The following is a 15,110-nucleotide window of genomic DNA, read 5'->3' as shown; positions in this document are numbered from 1 at the left end:
TAAAGCACCGATACTTTGTCTCAAGATTAGATTAGAGTTTTTCTCGAACGCCGTTTAGTCTATTGATTTTTCGAAAATAAGGGCAACAAAAAAATATGGCGGCGGTAATAGATTTATTGTTATTTTAGGAATTAGGAGAGGCGTATATTTATATAGGGGATGCAATATAGTTTGAGTTCTAGGTTATTTTTTGGAAATTTTATTTCCTAAATATTATAAATCTTGCGAAATATATATTTAGCATTGACTAGATTTTTTTAATAACTATTTTATTTTGGAAAAAAAAAATATTGACCAATTTTATTTTGGGAAATTTCAAACCTACCAATTTTCCAATACCACTTTTCTAACTCTTTCTCTAAAACATTATCAAATTATCCATGAAATCTGAGATTTATCCAAATATATGTGTAATCTTATTAAAGCATACACAAATTACATGTATATGTGAGGAAAATCCTATAAATATTTTATAAATACCTTATAAATACCTTATAAATAACTTGTAAACTCTATAGATACATTGTGAAACCTTCTACACTCTTATAAAATACTAGATTGTTACCCGCGGTACACCGCGGATTAATTATTTGATTTTTTTGTCTTTTTATAAATTGATGAATTTGTTGTATATAATATTTTTTGTTGTACATTGCGAGTCACATGCGTTGTAACTAAAAATGAAAATTTTAAGTTGTATTTGTTTTGTTTTGTGTTTAAAATTGTATAATTGTATTTTGATTTGTTAATCCCAGGATTTCACCCGTGATATATTATCCCGTATTAATATCAATCCAAATCCGACCCGTCCCACCATATAATCATGTCCCGTAAAATTAAACATCATTTTGTTATTTCTTTTAATAACACTTTTATTTAAAAGACATATAATTCGAGTCAATTTAAAAGTTTGCTTTCAAATAGTTTCTATAATATATATATATATATATATATATATATATATATATATATAATTAGTGTGTGTTTTTAGACCAACCCGTAAAAATATTTTTAAAATGTATATAAAAATACTAAATAATTGTATTTCGATTTGTTAATTTTAAGATTTCACCGTGGTATATTGTCCCGTTTTAGATAATTGTAGAAATTAAGAAAATATCTGAATGACTCAATTCCGGGTCAGAGTAAAAAAAAAAATACGACCTGATTAAACGCGCAAATTTGTTTTTCAAAAATGTTAATATAGATTGTACACATATTTTTTTCTTCATCGATTGAGTAATATGTCCGTTTTAAAAAATTTGAATCATAGCATATGCAGAAAAAATCGAATTTTTTTATTAAGTATATATATTTTATAATAGTTCAAAATAATATAAATATAAGATCATATAAAAGTGAAATGAGAATCATATATTTATGTTTTAATTAGGTAGAGAAGTTTTAGGAAATTAGTTCAAATTTGTTATATTAGCATTAAATAATCATATTTGATTTCTATATCTAAAAAAATTGTAGAGAATTTGCCATAAATAAAGAGTTTAGGTATAGTAACTAGTTGAGAAAATATATATTTTTTAGATTTTATTGATTAATTTTCGTTTTTTAATTTTGTCAAAAATAAGGAAAGATCTGATTGAAGATTTCCGGATCAAAATTAAACAAAATTTGACCCGATTAGGAACCCCAAAAAGTGTTGCAAAAATGTATAGTAGATTATAAATACTTGAATCGAATCTTCAACCAAATCTTGTTAAATACGTTAAATCTATTTAAATCTCTACATTAAAAATCTGTTAATATAAAATTAAAATTAAATATATTAAAAAAAATAACCCATTGAATTGAATTGTAAAAAAATATTCATAGTAGCATACACTTATAAATTATCAATATTAACGGTATAACCCAAGTAAACTCGTTAATCAAGTAGGAAACAACATATGTTTAGCAAATGTAATAGTAGAGTTAAATAAAAATGATTGGAAAAACTTTATAAATATTTTCTGATTTAGTGAGAGACATTTTTGAAAATAGATAGCCGAATTTTTGAAAATGGGAACAGTAGAAAAGCTTTTTTTTTTTTTTTTAATCAAAAAGAACTCATTGAATTGTTGAAATCAGTAAAGAGTTCGAGCTATTTGCTCGGGAGGGTTTACAGAACTTGAGATGAAAGAAAGATTATTGCATCCATATTTTGCTAATAAATGGGCAGCTTGGTTAGACAAACAGAGTGAAAGAAAATTAGAGTATTTTGTTAATTAAAAAATTAATTGAAAGGAAAAAGAAATTTAGACTAACCAAAAAAGTTTCTGATGTTGACACATTAATGAAATAAAAAATAAGAAAGCCTCTTCCTCAATGTGAAATGAAGAAACCTCCTTGGCTTGTATTATTGGGAGCAATACACTAAAAAAAAAATCTAATCTGAAAATATTAAACTGCAAAAAATAACCAAATCTTGAGGTTTCGAACTTTATTGTGAAGGCCTTTCTATGGAATTAACCGATGTTAACACCGAAACCAAACTTGTAATCCTTCCTCACATGATCCACCTGGTTCATTTAACCATCAGTATCAAAAACAAGTCATTAACAAATGCACTCAAAATGTTTAGTAACGGATTATATCATTTTCTTTACCTCCGCAGATAGAAGAAATCTGAGTCCACTAGGCAATTGTTCTTCAAGGTAAGCAGCTGCAACACCTTTAGAATCGATCTTTCCTCTTAATCGAGACTAAACCAAACCACAACCATAACCATAATTAGAACAGCTTTTAGTTGCTATTTCAAAACTCCAATGGGACAAAAGGCATGAGGGTATGTACCTGTCTAAAAATGAAGTCATACCCGACACTAGCTGTAACATCTCGTGATAAAAAATTGTAAATGAAGTCCGTAGCAAAAGACACCTGAGTATTGAAAAAAATAAGAATTAGCTTATATACTCTATATATGATTAAAGATGAATTAAGATAAGACTGGAATGTTTACCTTCTCTGAAACCTTATGAACATAGTTCATGACAGCCAGACCAGTGGAAGCAATTTGCCCACTGGCAACCTGTTGGATTATAAAACATTTAAAGAGATAGAAAAGAAGAACCGATTTTCTGATTGTGTTTTGTGGGGTAATAGTAAAACAAATTCTATATAGAAAAAGTCGTGAGTTGCCTCATTCTAATTAAGAAGAAACATTTTACCATTTTGTCGGTCTCATATCGAGCTGCATAACCAACACCCGACATCAGTTGCTGACCAAGCCAGAAAGCCTCAGCACCCAAAGACAGGTGTGGTGTCACATGCTGGAAGAAAAAGATATGATTCAGTGAAAAGAAACGGATTTCTATTCGGCAACTAACAAAAGCTTAAAAAAGCTTGTCCAGGGATAAAGGAAAGCTACCTAACTATACACTTAACCACAGAATTTCAATATAACAGTTTAAAATGGTAAAGCTAATAACATATTAGCAGGGGTAAGTTGTTCAATTTACCTGTATATAGTTAGCTCCATAAAGGGAATTGTTTCCAAGCTGAAGCTGAGTTCTGTAGTCTGACCCCTAAATAGGTGTAAACCGTGAATTGTCAAACCCAAATAAAAGCTAAAAGGTGTGACGTATAAAAAAAACATACTGATCAGAGAAAAGTCCTCACCTTGTAATCAAAGGTGAAGTGGCCTTGCGACTTATCTTGTTCATCTGTCAGCTGGCAGAGAAAAGAAATAACATGGTTATAGATAGAAAGAAAATATTATGCAGCTACTACACCGTAGACCAGACACATAATAATTTCTGGTTGAGAAAATTTTACCAGAGCATTAGCCTTGATGGAAAAATTATCAGTCAAATCGTACTTGACTCTCGCATTTAGTCTACCATCCGTTGTGATCCTTCCGAAAAGCCATAGCTGTTTAGAAGTTTGTCAATGTTATATCTTTCTGATGACAACCATTATACATAGTACCACCTAGCTAATAATGACAATCAATAAACAACATACCTTTGGATCAACGTAATTAGCACCAAATTCATAATTGGCAGTTGGGATTTTGATTATTTCGGATGATGGAGATTGAACCTCAGCTGGTCCCATCAATACGCTGTTTGAAAGATCAATACACAGGTCTTAATTAAGAAGACAAATAAAGAATGACGAGCCACAAAATACTTATTAACCAAAAATCTCACTACCTATGGCTGAGAAAAAACTTCTGGTTTAACAACTTGTTATAGTCGAGGCGGAAACCCTCAAATAGGTCTGGCTTTAAAGCCACTGCAAAGTGAAATCAAACCAGTCAAAACAAATCCACACATGATCTCAAAATCACACCCAAATCAAAATGTGATTAACAACTGAAAAATCACAGGCTAAGTAAAGTAAAGGTTCAGAAACTTAAAGATCTCGAATTTGTGGAATCAGAAGCATAACAAGACATCAAAACTTTATGATACGAAAATACTCATGTTTTTTTTAATTCCGATCGTTGATTCAAACGCAGAGATATAAAAGACCCAGAAATCAGAATCCCAAGACAAAGACAGGTTGTGATCTCCAAAAGTAGAGTTCAAGAACGAATATATAAAACAGTAGAGAGAGAGAGGGGGGGTAATACTGAACTGTGAGCTTCACGGTGGATTTCCTCATAGACGACAGGGCAAGGGAGGTTTGAGTAATCCACTTTCTCGTCAAGTTTGGTCTTCGCATCGACTTGCGCTGTGTAAATCGGTGGTGGAAAGCCGTCCATCGCTGTTGTTTCCCGTCAAGGAAGAACTCTTTAGGTCCGCTATAAGAGAAAATTGCAGAGGAATCGAAGAAGAAGAAGGCCAAGAGAGAGTCTTTCAAGGGTTTTTGGTTTTTGTCGCAGCGTGTGCGTCAAGGGTTTTGTAATCGTCTCAATATTACTTTGGCCCGGTTTTATTATTATACTTTTTTTCAAACGGGTCGGAACCGACCTATTCCGGGTCACATTTACTTTTTTTTTTTCCACAAAAAGTTGATTTTATTAATTACAAGGTAAACCACAGTACAGTATTACATCATATTAGTGGGAGCATTATTACAAAACTAGCTTCAGAGAATGTTACAACCTTTGTAACTTCTGCTTCAAAGAAACTAATATGAGGGATCATACTTCTTAAGCGTACTGCTTATGAGTATCTTCCAAAAAACCCTTGGCAGTTTAACTGTGACTTCATCAAGCAAGCACCTATGTCCAAAGCTACCAAACAGTATGCTACACACATCAGTCGTTTATCCAGACCTATACTACACCCATCAACCTTTATTTCCATTTCTATACTACAACCATTTTCCGTTCAAACTAAACTAAGGACTGTAATTAAAGATAACCGTAAATTCTGCAATCCATTGCAGAGCCAAAAAGTGTGACAGAATTTTTCTTGAGTGGAGTGATCATTTATCCCAAGTACTTAATGTTTCTTGGGTGGCAGCTGGCTTTCTGTTATTATGATTCCTGGATACTTCTTCTTCATTCTTTGGTCAGACACCGGAGGTGATACACTTGAGCTCTTTCTTTTGGAAGACTCCCCTGGCTCTAAATTTGTAAATCCCATTGAAGGAACACATCCATGAGAATGGAGACTACTATGAGAGTGCTCTGAAAGATGTCGCCTTCTATGACAAGAACGTGGTCCAGGGACTGTAAAGACGTCAGTATCATCAGCACTAGAACCATGGAAAGAGGGGAGAGCCTCTGACATATCATCATAATCCGCCGGTGGAGTAGACATCTGAGGAGGCTGGGAAATTGGACTGGCCAAAGAGCTATCAGAGAGTTGGGATTGTGAGTTCAAATCTGATCTATGAGAGTTGGGTCACATTTACTTTACTCTCAATCATGCTCATAATTCTTTATTTTATTTTTGAGAAAAATTCCAAAAAAAAATTATTTGAAATTTTAATACCCAAATATATTTTCCTCGGTTTGAAGAAAAATACACAATTTAATTAAAACAAACGATTTAATAATCAAAAAATAAAACATTTATAATTTTCATACTCACGATCTCTAAACAAAAAAAATCTAATTTTATTTTTACCATTTTGATTAGTTATTAATTTTTAAATAGCAAGGCATTAATTATAATTTTATTGAATATATTAAATTTTATTAATATTTTGTTTTAAAATCTTCAAATTTCCTTTTAAAAACCCTAATTTATCATCTTTATATTTTGTCACCTTTATATCATTAAAATAAAATTAGTAGAGATAAAACAAAAATAAAATCAGAAGATAATCTGAAAAATTATTCTTCTTCAATTTTTATTTTCCTTTAAGAAACGATAATGTGAGTTAGCAATTTGGAAAACGAACTTTATACAAGCAAGTGACGAACTACAATAGACCAGAACATGTAAACTACAATTTACAAAACAATTAAGAAGATCATCAAATAATAAACAAATTGTATGAAAATAGATCTCAAAGATTACGATTTTATTTTTTGACAGTAAATTACATCCGGATGGACCTTGGAAACGCTATTACTATAAAAAAAAAATATTTATTTACTAATTGTTAAATAGATTAAAAAAATTTATATTTTCATATATGTAAATACTTGAAGATCAAGTAATAAACCTATTGATCTGCAATACTCGAGTTCAATTGATCTGCAATACTCGAGTTCAATTGATCTGCAATACTCGAGTTCTAGTTTAATTTGTATGATTAAAGACATTCAAGAAAATTCAATTGATTTTCTAAACTTGATGATTTTATTTGCTCTTTTTCTAAAAGTCTTTAGCAACACACACAAAAAAAAAAAAAAAAAATGTCTACGGAATCTGAGCTTAAAGAAAAGACGAACAAAAGAAGGAAACAATTACAAACCTAAATTGTGAAGACTTCTCATCTCAACAACGTAAGAAGATCATCAATTGATCATCACGCAACTAAATTTGAGGAATCACCCAGAAGCAGGAATCATGTCCAAAACTTTCATCATGAATGCAAACATAAATGCATCCTCTTGAAGCTTCTCGAATCTGCACGTCCATCAAACAAACCGAGCCTTCTTGGTCAATTGAACAAGAGTTAACTCTACTCTAATCGCAGAATCGTTGGGATAAAAGAAACCCATACCTCCCAGATTTTGAGAAATGCCCTGCGCCAAGCTCACATTTGAACAGAAGTACATTGTTGTCAGTCTTCATTTCTCTCAGTTTTGCTACCCACTTGCCAGGTTCAGAGTACATAACTCTTGGATCTGTTGGACAGATAGAATCAATTTAAAACGTCCATAGGTCAGAAACAAACCTGCGCCTATCTTAAAGGAGAAGCAACTTTATTACCAATTTGTATAGACTAAAAAAAAAACTTACCATTTAACCCAGCAGTTACAAGCATATTTGGATAATTCTGCGCTGTTACCTGTTATTTTGCCAATAGATGCATCATCATAGAGAACTTTCATACCATTTCTTGCAGATAATATAAAAAGAACCCAAACATATACTCACATTGTCGACAGGGGAATATGACTTCATATAGAAGTAAAATTCTTCCTTTCTGGGGTCACCCCACTCCTACAATGATAGAAGCCAAAAAAAAGACAATTTATAAGCACTTTCTTCAGATGAATAACAAAAGATAAAACATTCTCATACAAAATCAAATGACAGCTACTTCATTCATAAGGAAATCTATCTATCCTTATGCTTTTTCCAGTTCCTAATGCAAATCCCTATGAAGACATGCCACATGATATACTCTTTAAAGTAAGAATAATATATGTAATTCAATGTTTCAATGTTTTAAGGCATTGAACAAGTATCGAACCCACCTCCCATTCTGATGTCGTAAGCGGAATTGTTGGGTCCAGCATTGTTGTCAAAACATCTACAAAAGGAACTCCAGCGACAACCACCTTGAACAAGTCAGGCCTCATATTAACAACAGCACCCATCAGCAATCCACCAGCACTTCTTCCTTCCATGCACAGTCTTTCTTTCGAGCAATACTTTAGTTCTATTAAACGCTCAGCACAAGCAATAAAATCAGTGAATGTGTTTTTCTTCTTCAACAGCTTCCCATTCTCATACCACTGTCTCCCCATTTCACCACCCCCACGAACATGAGCAATTACAAAGATAAACCCACGATCTAACAGGGACAACCTTGATGTCTTGAAATATGGATCAACAGAAATCTGTAATAAAGATAAGAGCACTTTATAGTTCCACTCGAAAGAAGTAAAAGGACCGAGAATCTGGGGACCATAAAAGCTTCAACTAAAAATACCTCATATGAACCATATCCATAAAGGAGTAATGGATCAGATCCATCGAGCTTTGCAAGGTTTTTGTTATACACAATAGACATTGGAATTTGAGTTCCGTCTGATGCAGTGACCCATTTTCTTTCTGTAACATAATTTGATACATCAAAACCTCCCAATACCTGAATGACATATAGCAGACTATCATAAAGATCAAGCGATGACCATTTCAAAAGGGAAGGCATGTTAAGAAAAAGAAATCGTAAAAGTACAGTAACAGTCAAAAAGAAAATCCTGGAAAACTTTCATTTCTTTCATGTGCTTTAAGGTCAAATTGTCAATACGACTCATTAACATTCAATGAGATACGCTTTTGCATTGCAAATTTTATAATTCGCAACTAAATGCGCAGAGGACATAGGAAATTTATCCACAGTGAGGGAGTCCGAAGGAATAAGTAGTTTTACTTACTGTGTCAATCTTCTTGACAACGGAAGTGCCACTGTCCATGTCATAGTCATACACAGAAGGAGGTGTTTTCATTGAGCTGTATTTAAACCTTAAAACTCTGGACGGAAATTCAGACTCGGTTGAGTCAACTGAATAGACCGGGTCAACAAAGATCACACTACGACCACCTTGGAGCCTTTCCAGTGGCTGTCCCTCAGCAGGAAGCCTATGAACTGTTATCTTCTGCAGTCCCTGTTCACGCTCGAATACTGCGAGATGATCTCGGAAAAGCTGAATTTCCTGAATCTTTACACTGTCCATGTCAAACATATAATATAATTATTTAGCCAAGCATAAAAAGTGACCTTAAAGTTAAATGAATCATAAAACTAAATTAGCAACTGGAAAACAACCCAGCCATGCATGTCATCTAAGCCGAAGGACATACATGAGAGTAAAATTAGTTGGACTTCATCTGGATTTTGGATAGGTGACAATGGCAACCAGATTCTAACAAAAAATGTTTACCTTTCTCTATGTGGAAGCAGAACAGTTGTCTTTGATGTGTCATTAACTGGACAGGCGACCAGTTCTGAGTTGTAAAATTCAGTGCTCCTTCTCTGGATGAAAAAGTGGTTCCCACGATGACTGACAGATGAATCAATGCCATCCACACGAGGTGTCAACACCCTGAGTCCATCCTGAGGCTTGGACACATCAAGCGAGAAGACAAATCTTGTAGTTTTGCTTTCCGATGCAACAAATAAATACTTATGGCTCTCAGAAGCGTGGAGTTCAAGAGAAAACATATCATCCTTCTCATGGTAAAGGCATACGTCACTGCCCTGCTCTGTCCCTAACTTATGTAACCAAACCTGTTACAAAGAATATATGAAGATGAGAACCTGAAAGCAACAAATATTGACGTCTCTCATAATAAGTACAGTCAAAGATGGTACAAAAATATGGCATCTATGAGGTGTATAATGTCATTACTTGATTAAAACGGTATAATCTATATTCATAAAGATCATGTATCATGCAAAAGTTAATCCCTGCCTCCAGTACTATACACAAAGATAGCAGGGTGGGAAAAGAATTGAAGGTAAACCTTGTCAGGACGCAGGATTTCGTCCATTGTTATGTAGACCAAAGCATCATTACCAGCCCATTCAAGATAAGAAGTCAATCCTTTTAGCTGTTCCCCCACTGGTTTTAGAGCTTCAGAGTCGATGACATTCACCGTATATATCTCATCACCTTTTGTGTCCTCTGCATATGCCACCAACTTATGATCGGGACTCGCCTATAAAAAGAATCAAGAAAAGGAAACATCAAGTTAGCAAAGAGCAAGTTTGAAAAGGATATTTCTTGAGAGGATATGAAAGTCTTTTACTAGTCAAACCTTGAAGGCACCAATTCTGTAGTAGTCATGCTCTTGAGCCTTGATATTCTCATCCAATAGTACATGCTCAGGAGGAGCATCTGGACCAGTTAGCATAGTATCATAGACAGAAGGCTCAGCTTTGTTGTCAGGGATCAAACGCCTACAGTGCTGAACATATTCCTTTCCTTGAAGATTTTTCTCATAATAGTAGTAAGGACCCTTGCGTAGAGGTGCAGATATATCATCTTCTTTGATCCTCCCTCTTATTTCAGCAAACAGCTGATTCTCAAATTGCTTGGTCCCTGATTTAATTTTTTCAATCCAATTATCAACAAGTCACTAATACTCCAAACTGAAAACAAAGAAAGCTAAAAACCCTAATCTCTAAGTCTCGCAACGTCAGAGACAGAGGGAAAAGACTCACCAGACATGACGAAATCAGTGTAGTGATTTTCTTCACGGAGATAAGAAAGCATGTCGGGATTGGAACGAGAATCGTCACGGAGCCAGTAGTAATTGTCAACCCTAACGTCACCGAACATCTCCATCACATGCTCCACCTTCTTCGCTACAGGAGGGGATTTCGATTCCGCCATGTCTCCCGGTGATGACAACCGCACTGATGCAGCTCCGGTTTCAGAGGACGAGGAAGAAGAAAGAGAAGAAGATGACAACCGTAGAATAGAGCGGCGGCGAGGAAGAAGAGGAACGAGGCAAGAGAGAGGAGTATCGAAGTGGAGAAGACGACCACGCGTACGAGTCGCGAGAAAGTGAGTGCCGCCGACCGCGAGTCCACGCCTTATTATCATTTACGTGTCCGCTTTTGTTGCCTAGAGACTCGCGACGTGTTGTTCATAGAGGACCGGTTATATCGCGGTTTGGACAAACCGGCCTATCTTTGAATACGACGGTTACAAAATAATATTACTACAAAATGTTTAGCTCACTCCTTAATTTTTGCTAGGTTTATCGAACAAAACAAAATAATTCGAAACGTTACTATCTATTAATTGGTCTTCTATGTACTATTGAACCAATCTGTACTACACTGAACAAAAATAAGCTGAGATGATAAAAATTGGTCTTGCATACAGAACAAAGATGAAACAAAACAAGAAAGAAGCACGTATAATAATAACATCCAGAAGAAGTTCAGGTTAAAGTGCATCAAAACCACTAAAATTACCAAAGTGACATTCACTTTCACAAGAAAATGTTTCCAAAATGGAAAAAGGAAGAAACAATGGAAGTGTAAACAACATCAGAAGATATACCTTGAAAAGAACATAAGCCAATGGCAATCATGATAATGGCTAACTTGAACAGAGGAATACGAGACTAGTAACGATGTAGGATCATCATCATGAATCACAGGAAGTAAGGTACACCTGTTCTTGGCCCTCTCATTTGATTGTTCTCTTCTGTTTCCGTGAAGAATTTCACTTCCCTTTCCTGGTAATTAAGCATATTTCAAACAAATCATAACCGTCAGTAAGGACCTGATCCTAAAACACTTCCCAGGAACAGGTCTATATATGAAACGAAAGAGAGCACGATCAATATGGCCAGACTAGTTCTAAAATGAACTGTGAGCTGTTACGAGAGCTAGAAACCCATGAGAGATGATCCAATATACTGCAGTTACTAAATGAATGGCTAAAACATGATAGCTCTATCCTACAAGAGTCGCTCATGTGTACATGTTTGAGTATAGAGACAAGTATCAAAGGGAGCAACTTATTACATCAAAAAAAGGCAAGTAGAATCCGAAGACAAGTGCATAAAAGTAAGAAGAACATGAAAACAAGAGATTGTGGCATATCAGTAAGAAAAAAGGAAACAAATGCCTCACCATGTTGTCATTGAAACTCAATATAGAAGCCACATTCCCACAGCGGTAGCAGTAATTAGGTGCAGACCACACCTTTACAAAAAAAATAAAGAGAAGAAACATCACCAAGCAAATTATACTTCCAAATATCCAAAATGAATCATAAGAAAGCAAGGCACTTACAGTTACGAGACCTTTATCTTGGAACATGTATTTGAGACCTTCTTGAACCAGCTGGTGAGCGCGACATACTAGATCAAGATTGTTAATATGATTAAACTGCACAAGAAGCGAAACCATAGATCAGGGAACTGAAATACATTTATTTCTTTGCATAGCTTATTCAAATTCAACCCCATAAAAAAATCCATACCTCAGTGGTAACCCTGGACCCGAAAAGCCAACCAGCTCCTCGTGGGCTGACAGCCCATGTTTCAATATCTTCAGGATCACTCCACATAAGATCACAGAAGGGTCCTTCATGCGGTATTTCGCAATTCCGCTCAATCAATCTTATCTAGAGGACAAAATAACATCTAAATGAGTGAATGAGATTTAGTCTATCATGAATAACACTAGCAGGGTGAAAACAAAATTAAAAAATAGCACATTTTAACCTGGTCAATTGTCCGCACATCAGGTGAAAGGCCACCATGAACACATAGAACCTACATCGAGGATGCAATTCTTTTTAACATAGTATACAGATAACTTATGCATTTCTATAAATCTACGAGAACACATCATAATACAATGCCAAAGAAACTGAAGAAAATACTTACAGTGCCATCTATAATAGCTGAAAGTGTAAGATAGTCAAAAACATCCGTGCAATATCTCCATGCATTAGCATTACCATACTTCCTTTGGCATTCGTCATAGAAACCATACACCTAGCAAATATAAAATTGGAATGACTATTTAAGATAAGTATAAAAAATAACCTGCAGGGCACAAAATATCACACCAAGTGTAATATGACGCTTTAACCAGAACCCAAAATCTTTGTTGTCATTTCATATTTATTGTGGATGTCTTGGGTTATTTACGTACCAACTTTCCAAGACTTGTCACTATGCAAGTAAATTTTGACCACACCGTCACCAGATTATATAATACAATCTAATTTGCACCAGGAGGTACACTCCTCAGCTAATCAAAGTGAAGGTTTACAAGAAAATATCACTAAAATCTTCTTCCTTGACAGTGGATAGTAAAGATGTTGGATATGGTGTAAAATAGAGGTAAATCAAGAGCTTCCACGAAGAAAACTAATGGTTGCAAAGAGTTCACATAAAAATGCATCTTAGCTAAAACATCTAGCATGGCATTGACACAACTTTCAAAACTAGTTACAACAATAGAGCAAAAAAATCAAAATTACTTCTTCACTAGGAACTGCGTGGAGAGCACAGCAACAATAGACATAAGTGGATTAAAAAATTGCATACCTGAGTTAGCTGTCTACTTTCATGATTTCCACGCAAAAGTGTGATATTGGCTGGATGTCTACGCATTGAAATACAAGGAAAAGAGTGGTTTTAAGCTCACAGCAAATTAAGTTAGAAATATAAAATTCCAGAAAAACAAGGGAGATCTATTTCCAGTGGAGCAATGGGTTTACAGCTTAAAGAGCATTCTCAAGAGAACTATGATAAACAGTGAAAAGGAAGGATGACGATCAATGGCATATGGAAAGCATAAATTCTATAAAAAATCTTACCTTGCTTTAAGAAGCAAAAGAATGGTGAAAACTTCAAGACTGTTGTAACCTCTATCAACGAAATCCCCCTGAGAAAATCCCCCACAGCAAATTAATCTATATGTACATATAATAGTGTCATACGAGACAGCATGTCCAAAGACAGAGTCTATACCATAAATATGTAATTTGTCTCGGGAACATGACCTCCAGTCTGGAAAAGCTTCATTAGATCATGAAACTGGCCATGGATATCACCACAGACGGTGACAGGACTGTTGACAGGTTGTACATTAGATTCCTCAATAAGAATTTCTTTCACCTACAATAGTATAAACATCTTGTGATTACCAGTGTATCTTAGCAAATCATTGTCATGAAAAGAAAAGGCGGCTACTACAGGTTTCAACACTAAAATTACTAAAATAAATCCTCAAATAAACAGTTTGCGAGAGCGTGGACTTGTGCATCCATAAATTGGCTAAAGAAGAGCTAAAGTTATCCCTCATTCCTTAGAATTTAGAAGCGAATTAGCAAGTTGATTGAACCCATCTCCGTACACCAAAGTCAATAAATCCTCTATTGAAAAAAACCCTAAAATCCGTAAACCAAAATGACAAAGGAAACAGTAAGGTAGAGAGACCAGATTCAAAGTAAAGTTCCACAGAGCAAGCTCTAGAGACTCAAAAGAGGACGCGAAGAATTGGGTTTTGTAGATGCATGAATCTTCGGTGGAGAGAAAGCAAGCAAAAGAAGAAAGGAAGAAGAAGAAGGCGTACGTATTCGCAGAGAAGTTGAAGCTCGTCTTCAGAGAGATGCTGGCCGTCTTTAACCTTGGAAATCCATTGATCTAAATCCATGGCGGCCTTTTATTATCCTCTCTTGCGGTGAAGTAGAAATTGGTGCTGTTTCGTCGATTTCAATGGCGAGTATGGACGATCTTTGGTGGGGGAATTGAAGCAAGGATAGATCTAGCAGAGCATTGCTCCGTCCGCTTCGTTAGGGTTACGTAAGAAGAAAGAGGGAGAAAGAGAGAGAAAGGTGAAACACAACGAACCAAACAATCTGGACCCAAACCCAATTTGGTCTTCCTCCATCTTCAAACTCGATCCGTCGGATATTTATTTTTTAATCATATTTTGGCAACATTTTTTTTTATTACTTTATTACAAATCTTTAAAACTACACATTTTCAAAGTTTTTGCGATCCATTTCTTGGTAATTTATTTGTAGACTAAATGTGATAATTGAAAAACCCAAAATAAAATCCCACAAAAAAAAAAAATTAAACCTTATTAATTTTAAAAATCTTCTAATATAAATTGTGTCTAAAGACACATTTCTAAATCAATGTGATGTTGAATATCGAGAAAGTTGTTCGTCGTTGGAAAACGTCGTATGTGATGGGTTAGCAATGATTGTTGATAGGCGATTTGGTCGTTTGAGAACGAACTCAATTCGACTTTACTCGATGTTTATGCTCGGGTCTTCCCATTTCGATTCCAATATTGGGGATAATTTCACGAGAAAACATTGT

At 34.8% G+C, this 15,110-nt stretch overlaps 3 protein-coding genes across 3 annotated transcripts; all 3 read right to left on the bottom strand.

Moving 5' to 3' along the window:
• Positions 1–2,234: 2,234 nt before the first annotated feature.
• On the bottom strand, positions 2,235–4,875 carry LOC9327635 (probable mitochondrial import receptor subunit TOM40-2). Its single transcript, XM_002891527.2, has 11 exons — positions 4,579–4,875; positions 4,152–4,233; positions 3,961–4,060; positions 3,772–3,867; positions 3,616–3,666; positions 3,456–3,521; positions 3,165–3,266; positions 2,957–3,025; positions 2,791–2,874; positions 2,604–2,699; positions 2,235–2,516 (listed from the first exon to the last, which is right to left on the bottom strand). The coding sequence occupies exons 1-11, from the start codon at positions 4,703–4,705 to the stop codon at positions 2,463–2,465; spliced, it is 927 nt and encodes a 308-aa protein (XP_002891573.1). The 5' UTR covers positions 4,706–4,875; the 3' UTR covers positions 2,235–2,462.
• Positions 4,876–6,659: 1,784 nt separating this feature from the next.
• On the bottom strand, positions 6,660–10,945 carry LOC9327633 (protease 2). The gene is made up of 11 exons (XM_002891525.2): positions 10,465–10,945; positions 10,059–10,342; positions 9,765–9,959; positions 9,182–9,528; positions 8,675–8,966; positions 8,227–8,385; positions 7,769–8,134; positions 7,446–7,511; positions 7,308–7,356; positions 7,069–7,192; positions 6,660–6,971 (listed from the first exon to the last, which is right to left on the bottom strand). Exons 1-11 carry the CDS (start codon positions 10,847–10,849, stop codon positions 6,893–6,895), a joined length of 2,346 nt encoding a protein of 781 aa, XP_002891571.2. The 5' UTR covers positions 10,850–10,945; the 3' UTR covers positions 6,660–6,892.
• A 164-nt stretch (positions 10,946–11,109) lies between these two features.
• LOC9327631 (phytochrome-associated serine/threonine-protein phosphatase 1) lies at positions 11,110–14,785 on the bottom strand. The gene is made up of 10 exons (XM_002891523.2): positions 14,353–14,785; positions 13,749–13,895; positions 13,595–13,662; positions 13,323–13,380; positions 12,654–12,764; positions 12,489–12,539; positions 12,245–12,388; positions 12,055–12,150; positions 11,893–11,964; positions 11,110–11,492 (listed from the first exon to the last, which is right to left on the bottom strand). The coding sequence occupies exons 1-10, from the start codon at positions 14,431–14,433 to the stop codon at positions 11,409–11,411; spliced, it is 912 nt and encodes a 303-aa protein (XP_002891569.1). The 5' UTR covers positions 14,434–14,785; the 3' UTR covers positions 11,110–11,408.
• Positions 14,786–15,110: the final 325 nt, after the last annotated feature.

This window comes from Arabidopsis lyrata, assembly GCF_000004255.2.
Source record: "Arabidopsis lyrata subsp. lyrata unplaced genomic scaffold ARALYscaffold_1, whole genome shotgun sequence".
Lineage (NCBI taxonomy): Eukaryota > Viridiplantae > Streptophyta > Magnoliopsida > Brassicales > Brassicaceae > Arabidopsis > Arabidopsis lyrata.
This window is presented reverse-complemented; position numbering and strand designations above follow the sequence as displayed.

Excerpts from the sequence above, each read along its gene's own strand:
- LOC9327635 (XM_002891527.2), bottom strand. The coding sequence starts at position 4,705 with ATGGACGGCTTTCCACCACCGATTTACACAGCGCAAGTCGATGCGAAG. Across the intron at positions 3,868-3,960 it reads CTAATTACGTTGATCCAAAG|CTATGGCTTTTCGGAAGGAT; the intron begins GTATGTTGTTTA and ends ACTTCTAAACAG. Across the intron at positions 3,667-3,771 it reads CCATCAAGGCTAATGCTCTG|CTGACAGATGAACAAGATAA; the intron begins GTAAAATTTTCT and ends TTTCTCTGCCAG.
- LOC9327631 (XM_002891523.2), bottom strand. The coding sequence starts at position 14,433 with ATGGATTTAGATCAATGGATTTCCAAGGTTAAAGACGGCCAGCATCTC. Across the intron at positions 13,663-13,748 it reads AGACAAATTACATATTTATG|GGGGATTTCGTTGATAGAGG; the intron begins GTATAGACTCTG and ends GGATTTTCTCAG. Across the intron at positions 12,765-13,322 it reads AAAGTAGACAGCTAACTCAG|GTGTATGGTTTCTATGACGA; the intron begins GTATGCAATTTT and ends TATATTTGCTAG.
- LOC9327633 (XM_002891525.2), bottom strand. The coding sequence starts at position 10,849 with ATGATAATAAGGCGTGGACTCGCGGTCGGCGGCACTCACTTTCTCGCG. Across the intron at positions 8,967-9,181 it reads CTGCTTCCACATAGAGAAAG|TGTAAAGATTCAGGAAATTC; the intron begins GTAAACATTTTT and ends TGACATGGACAG. Across the intron at positions 7,193-7,307 it reads TGTAACTGCTGGGTTAAATG|ATCCAAGAGTTATGTACTCT; the intron begins GTAAGTTTTTTT and ends TCTGTCCAACAG.